The sequence below is a fragment of the Setaria viridis genome, chromosome 2, assembly GCF_005286985.2.
Source record: "Setaria viridis chromosome 2, Setaria_viridis_v4.0, whole genome shotgun sequence".
Taxonomy (NCBI): domain Eukaryota; kingdom Viridiplantae; phylum Streptophyta; class Magnoliopsida; order Poales; family Poaceae; genus Setaria; species Setaria viridis.
In genome coordinates, this window is record NC_048264.2 from 610,390 (window position 1) to 625,659 (window position 15,270).

The 15,270-nt window shown below is 45.5% G+C and overlaps 1 protein-coding gene and 2 pseudogenes across 4 annotated transcripts; 2 read left to right on the plus strand and 1 right to left on the minus strand.

Moving 5' to 3' along the window:
• Window positions 1–277: 277 nt before the first annotated feature.
• Window positions 278–5,220, minus strand: LOC117844665 (uncharacterized). Of its 4 annotated transcripts, XM_034725411.2 has the most exons (3): window positions 4,898–5,220; window positions 2,225–3,907; window positions 278–1,196 (listed from the first exon to the last, which is right to left on the minus strand). In XM_034725411.2, exons 2-3 carry the CDS (start codon window positions 3,673–3,675, stop codon window positions 1,133–1,135), a joined length of 1,515 nt encoding a protein of 504 aa, XP_034581302.1. In that variant the 5' UTR covers window positions 3,676–3,907; window positions 4,898–5,220; the 3' UTR covers window positions 278–1,132. The 4 variants fall into 4 exon arrangements, with proteins under 4 accessions (XP_034581302.1, XP_034581305.1, XP_034581304.1 ...); XM_034725414.2 differs by having other exon boundaries at window positions 278–707; window positions 2,225–5,218; XM_034725413.2 differs by having other exon boundaries at window positions 278–710; window positions 2,225–5,218.
• Window positions 5,221–8,270: 3,050 nt separating this feature from the next.
• Window positions 8,271–10,981, plus strand: LOC117842541 (uncharacterized; annotated as a pseudogene).
• Window positions 10,982–12,150: 1,169 nt separating this feature from the next.
• LOC117842545 (hypersensitive-induced response protein 4-like) lies at window positions 12,151–14,465 on the plus strand (annotated as a pseudogene).
• Window positions 14,466–15,270: the final 805 nt, after the last annotated feature.

Consider the following 15,270-nt stretch of genomic DNA (forward strand, 5'->3'; position numbering starts at 1 on the left):
GTTGGAGGGAATGGACAAGTGCATTTTTGACCTCTGCAGGTAACTTGACAGCTGCAGGTTTCCCATGCCCCTTGCGGATATATCTTGCATGAATAATGTCTTTGTTGCTGGTACAAAGGTGCTCAAAGTCTGGAGCCAATAGAAGGCCGCAATTTCGTTTCATAAACCTACTAAACCTTAACCTACAAGGAAGGTGATTGTACTTGTTGCTCACTGATTCAAGCAAAAGGAGTACTGCCCAAGCTTATTTTTGTAGTAGCATTTCCTTGACCTTGAGGTGGATGCACCGATAATCTTAGTAAGAATTATCTTCCTGAATCTACAGATTTTAAAAAATGTTTCGTGCAGATGCTTCCCCTTGAATTCACTGCTTGTTCCCGAACATAATGGCAAACAAAGTATATTCTGCCCCAAATGGTGCTCCAATATAGCAACACTTGGAGAAACTCGAGCAAAGCAATGCATGCTAGTATCAGTACAATGATAACAACATCAGCTCTTCCGGCGTGGATGGAATCGGATCCATTCCAATCGTAGGAAATGCTTGCTGTCAGCTGGTAGGCTGTCACAGATATCAATTTCAGCAATCGGCATATTGCAACATCACTCACTTTATTTAATCTGTTTGATCGCACTTGGAGCCGTGCTTGCACTGGGAGTTCCTTCCACATTTTGCGCCATACTTTCATGTTGCTCGAATACCCCTGCTGCTGAAAAACAAGATTATTACGACAATTCCATAACGACTACATGACAGAAGACCTTATATAATTAAATATCTGGAGCTGATAGATGTTGGTTCACTAACTAAAAAATTAGCAGTAGATTGCAGTGAACATGAAAATCTCTTTCAGATCCACTTTGGCCTCTTTTCTTTGGAAAAGAGAGAAAGCAGGAACACTCGTCGTGGTAACACTGGCGGGTGCCGGCTGCCAGTCGTCTCCAACACTGCACCGTGTGCAAGCACGGGATCCGGGCAGCGGCAAGTCAGCAACCAGCGATGTCTGCAAGAGCGGAAGAATGCATCCATCCTAATAACCAGCTTGAGCATCACCATCGAATCGGGCGGATCTATCGAGAACCACCACCACCAAGCCATGTGCAAATGGCCATCCAATAATTAAGCAGGCGGCTATCGAGCAAATAAAGCTGCAATTTTTCCTGCTCGCAACTGGCCAAGGAAGAAGGAACCCTGCCTGCATCAGAAAATGATGGGACGCCGTCAGATCCGGCGGGCTTGGCACCGGCAACGAGAGCAGATTCCGTCGAGATGGAGATTCACACCGCACTCGCCTCCTGCGCGCTTCAACCACTACTCTAGCTACACGCAAAGGTAACAGACCGTTCCAGTTTCAGTATGTTCATCGTTGTGGAATCAGTATGTTCTACACGCAAAGCCTAAAGTTCTAGATGCCATTCTAGCAAAAGAAATAATTTACAAGTCTGATCTGCGCCCATTCTGATGCCATACCAACCCAAAAAAAAGCACAAAAATATGCACAAAAGAACAGTAGGCATATGATTAACCTAGCTTGCTCTATTGGAGTTTCTCATGTACTTTGGTCAATGCTTGCGGCTGTACTATATATCATTATTGGTTCTTTTCATGTATTCGTCAACTTGTTTGAGACAAAATACCCCTGACCGTGTGTATTGCCGCACTTTGTATCATTTGTTCTCTGCTTGATGAATGATAAACAGCTCTCATGCGTGCTTCTTTTTACCCGGATGCCTCAATTATTCTTTTTACTCTCGTGATGAACAAGAATTCTTGTTTTTGCCTACATGGGAATCAACCCTCTGAACTACCGAAACAGTAGAACCAACAAGCTAGGTCTTCTTGGATGGCTTTGGTCTGGTGGGGCAATTCTGGAGAACTGAGACACCAGGAATTCTTTCCCTTTCGGGAGAAGAACCGGAGAAAGGAAAGCTACTAAGGGCAAATTTCACTGGTGGGTTGGTCGGCCAGATCAGGCATGTAGGCCATTACACATGATAGATGCAGGAACCAACGAATTACTGTTGATATCCACCAACTGAAGCATCCAACCGAAAGGGAAAAACATTTCAGGGGATGCCAAGGAGGCGATAAGGATGCCAAGGAGCCGCAAGCATTAACCTAGCTTGCTCTATTTGGAACATATGCTGAGAGAGAGAGAGAGAGAGAGAGAGAGAGAGAGAGAGAGAGAGAGAGAGAGAGAGAGAGAGAGAGAGAGAGACTTACGTTGGACGCGATGCTGGTTGATTTCCTCCATTATTTTCTATGTCGGCGACGTCGCTTTGACCCCTGTCCAGGATGCCAGCGTGGGTGAGCAACGTCCACAGGTGTGTTATGAACTCCCCTCCTTTTGCCAGGCACTCGACGTGCTCCTTCACATTGTCTGATGGCGCGAGGTAGAGCAGCATCTCCGCCCAGAATCCCGCCAGCACCTCCCAGCAATGGTCAGCCTGCATATTCTTGAGCTGCTCCCCCAGCCTTAGGCCCTTGCGGTAAATCGTCTCCTCATCCCCAGCATCCCTCAATGCTTCTTCTGCAACCCCCGTAAAAGCAAGCGATGTATCGTAGTGGTGACCCGGGAGAAGCTTTGGTGCAAAAGCCACCAAGTATGCACAGTATTTGGACAGTCTTGTGGCGACCTCATAATGCTCATTGGTGATGGCACTACCTGATGCTGAAAATTCCCTGTCGCAGTAGCATGTTGCGATGTGCCAGGTCAGAATAACACACACCTGGTTCTCCTTCTGCTGCAAGGACACCGAGCCGAGCTCGAGGCCTTGGCGAAGCTCGAGGCTGCAAGCCCACAATAGCTCATATGCCCCGCTGGACGACAGTGATAACGCCCCGTTTGTCAGCTTATTACCATGGCGATGGGTGCGTTCAAGGGACTGGACAAGTGCCTTCTTTACTGCTGCAAGCAACTCTGCAGGTTCACCAGGCTTCCGGACGACGCTCCGTACGTGATTTGGTATGACTCGGCCTTGTAGGACAAAACCTTCCATCACTGAAAGCCAAAATAGAAATGCATTCTGGAGAATGACCAGGAACTTGGTAAGCTTGGATTGACTAGAGAAGTTGCTCAGTGATTCAAGCAACGAATACTGCCCGAGCTTTTGCTCGTGGTGGTGCCAGCGGCAGGATGACACCCACAGACCAATTTTGACAAGAAAATCTTTAAGCCCCAAGCAGCCTTTCCTTTTGATGCGCTGGAAAGCAAAAGATACCCTGCCCCAAATGGTCGTCCAGTAGTACATCACCTGCACCACTTGAAGGAAAGAGATGCACACAAGTATAGCTACGGTGAGATCAATATCAGCTGCTGTGGTGTACACGATGACAGAACCCTCCATCCCTTTATTAGGAGGCGGCCGCAGCAGGCCTCGAGCCGTCTGGAAGGCTGTTACAACCGTTAAGGTCCTTAAGACAAGTGGCAGCACATATCGCATCATAAAACTTCCATAATAAATGGCAGCATACTTGGTGAAGAAGAAGTCATACATAAAAGCCAGCTCAATCTCAATCACATTGAAAATCCAGTCATAGTTGATTGCGGCGCTGGCCCCTCCATCGTCATTCTCCTTCTTCTTCTTGGCGAGAAGCCCCTTGAAGACAAGATCACATGTCTTGAGCTGCGATGATTCACCGCACTCAAACCCGAAGAAACGTCTATGTAACATATGGAAAAGGGAGAAGGAAAGGCATGCATCCTTGAGATCAGGGCTTAGATCGTCGTTTCGCCACACCTTGTCTAGGGCTTAGATCAGAAGCGTCACTTCTAAAATGTGTTACGTACTTTCCATCACCAATATACGCACGACCAATATATGTGTTGTACAGCCTGCACTCCACGAGGTAATGGTAACCTGTCATGGTGGCTGGATCGTAAGCTTCTCTGCTCATGGTGTGCTCCTGATACATGTAGTCAGCAACCATTTTATTTAAGAACCATGATTTGCTTGCCATTCGACATGCAGCTAATCTTTGTATAAAATACATGGAAGAGACGGACACCAGATAACAAAACGGGAACACTCTGAAAAATGACCCGCCATCCAGTGTAGTTCTCGCAATCATGCACACGTATGCGTACCCGAGAAGAGACTAGAAAAATTGTCTCATGACCTGGCTGTTGTCGGTGAGACTATAAGCTGTGATAGAGTCAGCACAACCAAAGAGGATGGACATGAATACTGCCCACAATGAGTACATGCCGCTCTTTATAGCCGAAGACTGCATTGAACCTAATGTGTAGGATACCAGGGAGGAGGACAAGGTGTATGCACCGAATACACCTTTCTGGATGAAGAAGTTTCTGGTTCGACATCGACGGGACCCGCAGGCGACAAGGAATAACTGCAGGAAGACAACCACTACTACGAGTAACTCAATTCGGATCACTGTGCCCTTAGGGCTCTTCCACAAGTCCTTAGTGCGGTTGGACAATAACATCAATGTGGCATTTGCATCACTAATATGATCAATGTTCCTCAACGCGAAGTAGTACTCATGAAGCTGCAACGAGCCAAATAAAGCACTCATATAATTAAAGCCTAGGGCCAAATAATAATATGGATCACAAAGGATCACAGCTAGGATGGACCCTAAACCCATTCCCAAACAGTTGGGTCCTCTCAGAACAGCAGCGCTACGGAGGCTGTGAGGCCTCGAGCATCATGTTTGGCAATGGCTTCTGCAGGAGCCCTGCCAAACGCCAATAAACAAAACAGCTTCGAGGTCGAAGCCCTCGCGGAGCCGGTCGCGCAAATGAACCTCGGTGGACCCCGCAGCTTGCCCAGCATCAAACCAGCGTGAAACAATATTGATTTACCCTCGAGTTCGCATAATTTATTTACAGCAAAAATGCCACGCGCATTCCATGCTCACCGTCCCCTTTCTTACCATCACCATGGCGGCGTGCAGCTGGAGGAGAACCGCCGGCTGGCCTGGGTGCAGCCCCCAGCCCCGGCAAGCGCCGGCGCAGCCTCGCAGCCTGACGTGGTCGCGAGCGCCTAGCACGGCGGCCCAGCCTCACCCTCGCGTGACAGCTAATTTAATGTTCGCGTGGATGGGGGTGCAGCAGCGGGGAACAAGCAAGCAGCGCCTCGCGTGGCTGCAGGAGCAGGGACGGAAGAAGGGATGCAGCAGGGGGCAGGGGCAGAGGAGAACTGTCTCGCGTTGGCGTGTTGATTGAACTATGAAGTAGGATGGCGTGTGTGGTCGTGTGGATAAGGCAAGGAAGCAGTAGAAGAATGGATAAGTATTGAAGAGAAAAATGGTGATAAAAAGAGAAAATAGAAAGAGGAGAAAAGGACAAAATAAAGAAATGAGAACAAATATTAATTTAATTTATACTTTATTAAGTAATCTATTTGATTTTTTAAAAATTTTAATGAATTCAAATTATAAACTAACGTTTAACATTCAACTCATTTATTCAAACCATCCACACAGTCAAGAGCATATATGACATTTGACATCTTGTATCCATTTCTAGAAATATAGGAGAAACTGTTTTGTCAAACACTTTTCAGAATACCTTCAGCTCCACTAGAGAAGCTGTTCCACTAGAGGAGCTACAGCTGGAGCACAACCACAATCCTGCCAAACGAATCCTAACTTTGATCCCTTATATAAAGTTTGTGAGGATATATCGACATCAGGAATAGGCACTCCAACAAAGTAGAATCAATCCATCGACATCAGGAATAGGCACTCCAGCAAAGCAAAGTAGAATCAATCCATCGAATCTGAGTTGAAATGTTGAATACCCTGTCGATTGGTCGGATCCGTCGGGCGCAGCAGGGTATGAAAAGCTGCTTCACTCCATCATCTGCGGTGGTGGCGCATGACGGCGTGGAGTCATCGAGCCATCGAGGGGCCATCATATCACTTAAGGTGAAAAATCAGCACCTGTCCCCTCAAGAAAAGTGCGTTCGCAGCAGCCCGACCAGCAGATCGCACGCGCTGCAGTCGACCAGTTATCCATGAAAAGTTGTTTTACACATGCATGCAACAACAGTGGGTAGTCCAAGGAGAGAGAATTGCTTGCATGTGGTTGTTGATGACATAGCACACCTCAACACGCACGTCTCCGTCCTCATCCAAGCTGTGCATGCAGGATCGTGGACCATAGGCTACGCTGACACACCGGGAAATATTACTAGGCCTTGTTCTCTTACCTCCAAACTCCTAACTTTGGCACTATGCAAAAAGAAGATTCCCCATCACATCAAACTTGCGGTACATGTATGGAGTACTAAATGTAGATGAAATTAAAAACTAATTGCACAGTTTTGTTGTACTTTGCGAGATGAATCTTTTGAGCCTAATTAGTCAATGTTTGGACAATAATTCACAAATACAAACAAAACGCTACAGTGTTGCTACAGTAATTTGGCACCTCCCAAATTCCCCAAGTAAACAAGGGCTAGGCCGACTTGCTACTATGCGTACGCCTTCAGCCGACAAACGGACTATCATCGCATGCGATGAATAGTATTCGCCGCATGGTGGAGGATCAACGGCGGCGGCCACCACCCATCTGCTATCCTTCCCATCTGGACCGGGCCGAGCCGTCCAAAGGCCGATTGCAACTACTGCTAGCTTGCTCCGACCCGGTAAAGAGTAACTACTCTCTGGCCGGCCAACAACAAACCTGAAGAAATTGCCCTTCACTCTCTGCAGTTAGCAATTCGTGCCGCTTCTCCTTCCGATTCCATCCGAAAAGAGAAGAATCCTGGTGCCTCGATCAGCTCTCAACCGGCCTTGGCGCGCTGGAAGTATTTTGTTCTTCAACCGGCCTGTTAGTCATATGTCAAGATGCTTTCCTTAGATAAAGATATGCCAAGATCATGTGCTGTGTTTTCCTTAGATAAAGATATGCACATCCTTAGTCTAATTCGCGAGACGAATCTATTAAGCCTAATTAATCCATCATTAGCAAATGGTTACTGTAGCACCACATTGTCAAATCATGGACTAATTAGGCTTAATAGATTCGTCTCGCGAATTAGACTCCATCTGTGTAATTAGTTTTGTAATTAGACTATATTTAATACTCCTAATTAGTATCCAAACATTCGATGTGACAGATACTAAACTTTACGAGCTTGTATCCAAACAGACCCTAAGCTACACGGCCGGTTGATTAACCAGCTCGTCACAGTGAGTTACTGCACGTAATAATTCATTGCATGGCCACAGAAACAGAGACAATGAATGAATCATCAGCAGATAGCGTTCCTCAAAAGAGACAATGAATGAATCAACAGATAGCGTTGATTCCTCAAAAGAGACAATGAATGAATGAATCAGCAGATAGCGTTGAATCATCAACAGAGACAATGAATGAATCAACAGAGACAATGAATGAATCATCAGCACAGCAGCAACATCCCTGGCACAACAGCCTCCTCTTCTGTCCTTATCCGGTCATAGTGAGCTCACAGGTAACTGTTCCCGTGCTCATCCCCTTTTTGCTTCATTTCACTTATTTTATGAATGGGGTTGAATGCATGATGAGTAAGGATGTGCATTGGTTCCAGTTTCGCTCCTGATTACATTGGCAGATTATTTCAACACGCAGGGTTAATATTTTTGTCATACCTGAGCACTTGTCTATCTGTTCGTCTCAAGCAAGTAGGGGCTTAAAATGTATGTCTACTAAGCATGATAAATGAGAAGAAGAATGGTATGGATGTGTTTGTTGATTTGAGGTGAATAGCATGAAGTTTAAGATGAAATCACTTAAATAACATGCTCATAGGACATGCACACCATGTGCTCGATAGTTTGCCTACGAGGGCTGATAGTTTGCCGGTGGATGGCTAGGGGGCCGGCAGCGGACTGGAGGAGGAGGGCACGGATAGCGGAGGGAGGGCCAGCGGTGGATTGGAGGAGAAGCGCACGGGTAGGGTGGGTGGATAGAACATGGAGGGACTTTTTTTAAAATTGTCAAGACATATTCTAAGGACTGCGGGTTGATTACGAAAAAATTGAGGAACTTTTTTGCAAAATGAACATGATGGATGGAAGAAATAACCGCACTTTAATATTAAGTATAGATATATCACGCTGGTCTAATCCTATGGAGGGCGCGCCAGCGCCGCGCTAGAATTTCTAGTCTTGACCTCCGAGGAGACGGGCTCGCAGTGACTCCGAGGAGCCCCAGGACCTCGAGTTGCCAAGGAGGCGTGCGAGACATGATTCGGAGGATCCTCTAGACCTCTTGCTGCCATGGAGGCGTAGACATGATTCGGAGGAGCCCCAGGACATGCCGCCACCACGGAGGCGCATGAGGCATGACTCGGAGGAGCCCAAAGGCACATCCCCACCTCGGCGACCGACACGGCATGACTCGGAGGTGCTAAAAGATTTATCACCACCACGAAGGAGGAAGCACCAGGGTCGCAAATTTGCATCAGATGATTTATCTCCTCCTCGTAAGGAGAGAGATCTTTCTCCCCCAAGGAAGGGTAAAAAGGAAGGAGCCCCAAAACAGACGACGAAAGCTGGACTGATGACAGCAGAGGAAGTTCAAGAGGACATCAGAAAGATTAAGGAGGATGAGATGCTCAAGTAAGTGGTGACTCACATCTTTATCAAAAAAAAAAAGTGGTGACTCACATCTAAGAATTGAGATGCTTGCCTATTGGTTAAGATTTGTAATATATTTGTTTATTATTTTTTTATTAGGTTTGCAGCGTAGGATCCCTCACTGGTTGGGAAAGGGGCAAAGGCTGGAATGTATTCCGAGATAAGGAAGGTACGGAGTATGCAGTATGCGCAGCTTGTTTTGGTTATTTCACTAGTAGAGAATTGGGCTTTAGTCCCGGTTGGTAGGGTGCAAAGATCCCGAAAATGCATCCGGGATAAACCAACAGGACGCACGCCGCAAGTCACAAGTCACGCGATTTTTCACGCGAAATATGCGCGTGCGCGGTTCGTGGGATTCGAACCCACAACCTCCAGCCTCGCGCGTAGCTTCCTTGCCATCCCACCTACACACCACATCTGACTATGTAGGGGATACTATCCTTTTGTATTAACTCATGGGGGACCCTTTTATCCCGGTTGGAAACACCAACCGGGATAAAAGACCCCCTTTTATCCCCGTTGGTGTTTCCAACCGGGATAAAAGGGTTCGAGGATTTAATCCCCTTCCAGCCACCTTCCAGTGACCTCGTTGGGGGACCCTTTTATCCCGGTTTGAAACACCAACCGGGATAAATGACCCCCTTTTATCCCGGTTGGTATTACAAACCGGGATAAAAGGCTCTTGACCCTTTTATCTCGGTTGGTGTTACCAACCGGGATAAAAGGGGGGATCTTTTATCCCGGTTGGTGTTTCAAACCGGGATAAAATGCCTCTCAGAGTCTTTTTTTCCCACTAGCCTTTGCAACCGGGATAAAAGGTCCCGGTTGGTGAGCCCCCCATCAGTGACCGAGTTTTAGTCCCGGTTGGTGAACCTTTTGTCCCGGGTCAACTTTAAACCGGGACAAAAGGGGGCGGATGGAAAGTCGTTTTTCTACTAGTGTTTTATTGTCTGTTTATAGCCGTGCTAGTTTCTTGCGCTAACATCGTGATGTTTTCCAGGGAAGCGGATAAGTGAAGAAGAGATGCGCAGGGCAAGGAATCTGAGAAGCCGAAGGTAGATAGCTGTTCTTCTTGAATCTCTATTCTAGTCGTCTGTGTCCTATCTTCTGAAGTATTCTATGGTGCATGGAATTTCCAATGTGATTCTACCATAGTGTATAGATTAGGGACCACAATTTCCACTAGTTATCTGTCTTGAGCCTTGATATTGTGTTAGGTAGGACATATTTCTGACTTGCTTTTTTTCCCTGAGAAAGTGAATCCTGTCAAGAAACTTATCTTTCCTTCCACCCCTACTGCGAAGTGCAATTTTTATGAGCACGAGTATTAAGTAAGCTTTAATATGAGAGAACCTATGTACAATAGGATATCCAATTACATATTAATCAACATATTTGTACACCTACTGAACCTAGTACATATAAGTGTTATAGTTAGAACAGACTCGAAGCTTCTTGCTGGTGTTATGACAAATTTGTCCTCTCCCATACTAGTTGTAACTATGTCTAATCAAAAGCAAGTTCCCGCTTTTAGCTTTCAATGAACGTTGTTGTACTTATTGGCAGGAAATACATATAGAATGGGGTAAAGGATTGGTGCAGAAGCGAGAAGCTAAGGCTAGAATAAAAGAGCTTGAAGTGGAGAAGAGTAAACCATTTGCTCGAACAAGGTACTCAGCAGATGGTGCCACTTGTGTTTTTCTCAATTCTTTGTGTAATTAGGTGTGTTTCTGTCCAAACTTATCTTGCATGTATTTGACGTTGAGCTTGTTCTCCTTCTAGGGATGACCCTGAGCTTGACTCTATGCTAAAAAACAGAATCCGATGGGGTGATCCTATGGCCCATCTTGTCAAGGTAACTGCAGTAACCAGTAATGCAGCTTTTGATTGGAGTGTCTTGGTTGAACCTGTCAAACACTTTGTTCATTTCTTCTGGATAATGGCTGATATTTGTGCTAATGCATGGCAGAGGAAAGATCCAGGATTTCTTATAGAAGACTTGGGAGATGATGAAAACATGAAAGAATCTGGCTTCATAGTTCCACAGAATATACCTAGTCACAGCTGGCTGAAACGTGTGGAGTGGATCCTCCTCCAAACCGTTATGGCATAAAGCCGGGTCGTCATTGGGATGGTGTGGATCGCAGTAATGGTATGTACCTTACACTGTCAGTAGTTTGGGCTTCCCTTCATGCTTCTGTTGTGACTTCTCGTGGTATTTGAGGTTGTAGTTTTCCTGGTTGCATTTTACGTGTAATGATAGGAGAAAATTCATCAATTTAACCTGCCCAACAACCAAATGTCATGTGCCAGGTTTCTGTTTCTTCATACAAAAATCTGTTCATCCATTTGCATATCTCGTGGTTATATCAACCACTTGCCAGTATGATTCTATCCACCGGTTTTTGCTAGCCTTGGGCAGAATATGGCATCGACTAGCTAGATACCCATATAAGAAACGTGTGAGTTTTGAGCTTAACGCAAAATCCTTACGATTTTCAAGAGTGTGCATGCCAGAGTGTTATAACTTACGGAACTTATGGCCACTGACACAACATTAAATTCCAAGCAAGATATGTTTGCCTGCAGTAGTTGTTTAAAACTAGATTTTGGCTGTAAATGAATGGATGAACATGGTAAGGAGGAGTGAAACTCAAAAGACTTTTACAAATGTTTCCCTTGTTCTGTCAAAATCTTCCACTTTCAATATGCCAACTTAGTCTTGTTATATTTGGATTTTCACAGCATATGTTGTGTGTATTTTCAAAATATTGGTTTTCTAGCTAATTTGGTATCACTAGTGGAAAATGGACCTTTAGTCCCGATTGATAGGGGTCAAAGATTCCGAAAATCTATCCGGAACTAAATTTTCGAGATAAAAAGGGTTCTTGAGGCCCGGTCCCAGATCAGGACTAAAAATTTTCAAAAACATAAAAAAAAAAGATGGACCCCGCCACGCTGGTCGCGCCACCCGCCCACCCGCGCCGCGCGACCGCCCACCCAAGGCTGGCCGCCCACGCCGCCCACCCACGCACCATCCGCTCTGCATGGAAAAAGGGGAGAGGAGGAGAGAAATAAGGAAGAAGAGAGACTGCTGCAAGAGATAAGGGAGGGGAGAGGATAAGTGGAGAGAGGGGGCGCTAAAGATCCCTTTATCCTGTTGGAGTTAACAACTGGTAACCGGGATAAAAGGGAACGGTGTCGGTATGAGTTTTTATAGCCTTTACAATCTGGACTAAATGGGGATTTTAGTCCTGATTGAAAGGCATATTTTTGATTTGGAACTAGAGATACCTTAGTCCTGTATCGAATATTAACACGACGGACTAGATGGAAGACGATGAGTTCTACTAGTCCCAAGCAAGCCCATCGTTCGAGTTGGAGGCTCGCAAGTCGCAAGCGGAGAACAAAGGGGCCACGAAGGCAAGGGCGGTGGTGCCGGCGCGAGATCGAAGGGATCCCCCGCCCCACCCCACGCCGACGCGACGCCGTTCGAGGGCCGAGCCGGATTCCCCGCCGCCGGGGCCGGAGCCGAGGGAGGACCGAGATGGTGAGCGCGCGCGTTCTTCGTGTTCTGCGGGTGCGTGGACCAGGCGAGCGTGGCGGTGGTGGAGAAGTGGGGGCGCTTCGTCCGCCTCGCCGAGCCGGGCCTCCACTTCTTCAACCCCTTCGCCGGGGAGTGCGTCGCGGGGTCCCTCACCACCCGCGTCCAGTCCCTCGACGTCCGCGTCGAGACCAAGACCAAGGTTCGCCGGTTTCCCCCCACATTAGTGTCGGGCTGTGAGATATTGGAAGAATATTGTTAATCGCATATGCCACCTTGTGTTGGGCCAGCTGTGTAGCCTGTTGACAGATGAAGTGAAATATTTGTCTATGATGCTTGTTTCATGTTGAATCAACTGATGACGTCCTTCCGACCTTCCCCTTTGCAGGATAATGTCTTCGTCCAGCTGATTTGCACAAATTCAGTATCGTGTTGTCAAGGAAAATGCTGATGATGCATTCTATGAGTTGCAGAATCCCCAACAGCAAATTCAGGCCTACGTCTTCGACGGTGAATTATTAATACTGAACTTAGTTATTTGGTACTGTTTCTCTGAAGTATAAGCTGACACTTTTATTTTTCTGATAAATAGTTGTTCGGCCCATAGTTCCAAGAATGAATCTGGATGATCTTTTCGAGCAAAAGAATGATGTGGCAAAAGCTGTACTGGAGGAGCTTGAAAAGGTAATTTCAAGGCCAGATTTTACTTGTAGTCTGGGATGGGCTCAAAACATAGATTCTGGACGCATATTACTGCAGTGACTCATCTGGCCATTGTTTTTGTTTCACTTGTTTACATGTATTGCTGGCATATGTGTTGCATAGTTTCATGGATTCAATACATTCTGATGATACTCTGCTTTTAATTAGCAATCGGCTCTCTGACCATTGACCACTGTAGCAGTATTTATGTGTATGCTTGCAGTTTGGCTTTGGTTCAGTACATCCTAAACATGCTATTCTGTTGCCTCTGGCCCATTTTATTTTCAGTATGGGTTTAATATATCTGTCAAAAGGAGGATAGTTCCATAATACCATTTCATGAAACTTTGTTGTGTGACAAGTGCTGCAATGATTCTTAGATGAACCACATGCTTAATGATTCTCAACACTATGCTTGTTTCTGATAAAATCGGAACCTTATCTGGTTGATATTTACCCTATGTTTGATTGGATTTGTATTCTTTAGTTTCTCTCAAACATTGTTTCCTCTGCATCATTTAATGTTGAAAGTAGTTTGAGGTCAATCCAATGTTCTTGTATGCTGCATCCTGTTCTATCTTTCTTTGCATATCAATAAATTCATGCTATTGTTCAGGTGATGGCAGATTATGGTTACAGCATTGAGCACATCCTCATGGTTGATATCATCCCTGATGCTGCTGTGCGCAAAGAATGAATGATATAAACACAGGTATTGGTTTTTATACATGTAGAACTGCTTCTAGGTTATACAGCTTGGGAAATGCTTACTGAACACTGTTCATGAAGTTAAAACATATTGTTTTTGCTATGCGTGTATGCTATCTTTCTTTAGGCATGCTTTCAGTTTTCATTTAACGTCCAGCTTTAAGTAGCATTCTCTACCATTTGCATTTGTGCTCACTTAACTGATCTACTTCTATCAAAGCCCAAAGGCTTCAGCTGGCAAGCGTCTACAAAGGAGAAGCAGAGAAGATTCTTCTGGTGAAGAAGGCCGAAGCAGAAGCAGAGGCGAAATATCTCTCTGGTGTTGGCATTGCCAAGCAACGGCAAGCTATAACCGACGGCCTCAGGGAGAACATCCTGAACTTCTCACACTCGGTGTCAGGCACCAGCGCCAAGGAAGTCATGGACCTGATCATGGTCACGCAGTACTTTGACACCATCAAGGAGCTCGGGGACGGCTCGAAGAACACCAGTGTTCATCCCCCATGGCCCGGGCCACGTGAAGGACATCAGCGAGCAGATCCGGGACGGCATGATGCAAGCAGCCTCAAGCAGCAACGTGTAAATCACTTTTTACATGTGTGCATACGAAAGCTTCAGCTTGGGATGAGTCTTGAGCTAATCTGTTTATAGTATCATTATTAGGTTGTTAGTGGTAAATAACGAGCGCTAGGACTTTCGGCTTGGCATCTGGAGTTGTATGTGGCCCTGAAACTAGTGTGGATGAATTTTTGTATGACATAATGTTCAGGCCGTACGTATTTTTGCATGTTCTTTCTAGCTACAAGTCATATAGTGTCTGCCCTTTTAGACAATGTGTAAAGTGTGTGGTTGAACTGATTATACGCGGGTGTGAATTTTTATCTGTGCAGACAGAATGCAAGAGCATTGAGGTTGGAATGTGTTTACATGGCTCAGGTCCAGTAATTTTGCATGCAAGAGCATTAAGGCAGAGGCACAGAAGAGACTTTTAAGATTTGGTCGCTCTGGGGATGGTCTGCTCGTCTCACAGTCTGCAACACATTGCTGGCTGTGCTCATAGTACCAGGGCTGGAACCACGGATTAAGCAAAATGCTGCCCTTATCAGAAAAGAAAAGCAAAACGCTGCGCCGAACCACCAAGTTAACGCTGAATTTGCATGACCTGCATAAGATTTGAACATCTGACACGACAGGAGCCGTTTGTATTTTCTTTTTTTTGATTTTTTGTTTATAATCTCTTTCTCATTTTTTCTTTTTCCCTCTATTTTTTCTTTCTTCCAATTTTCTATTCTACTTCTTTCCCGTTTCTTTTCTTCCGCTTTTTTCCGTATAGTGTCTTATCTTTTCAATTTTTCTATTCTTTTTTAATATTAGTTCTTCTTGTATTCATTTTCCTATTAATTTCTATTTTAATGAATTGTAATATTTATTTTATCGATTTACTTCTTAATGTATTAGTGAATAGGAACTCGCGCTCACCAGTTTCCTCCGGAAAAACTCGCACATATTCGCGTGGAAACCATCCGATATGCTCGGTGTCCCGTGGGAACTGGCTGAGCACTCCTTAGACTTGAGCAAGATAGCAAGCAAAAACTTTGACACTTCGTCCAAGATCGCATGGAGGCCATTAGGGTAGAACTTAAATTCGGGAGGCACCCTTGACCGCCTTATATAGGCTAATGACCTAGGGCTACTAAATCCAACATTATCAATAAGAAATTTA

Bases quoted from the DNA above. Each gene is read 5' to 3' on its own strand.
- LOC117844665 (XM_034725411.2), bottom strand. From the start codon at position 3,675: ATGTTACATAGACGTTTCTTCGGGTTTGAGTGCGGTGAATCATCGCAG. The intron at 1,197-2,224 runs GTAAGTCTCTCT...TTTCTGATGCAG, and splicing joins CAACCAGCATCGCGTCCAAC to GCAGGGTTCCTTCTTCCTTG.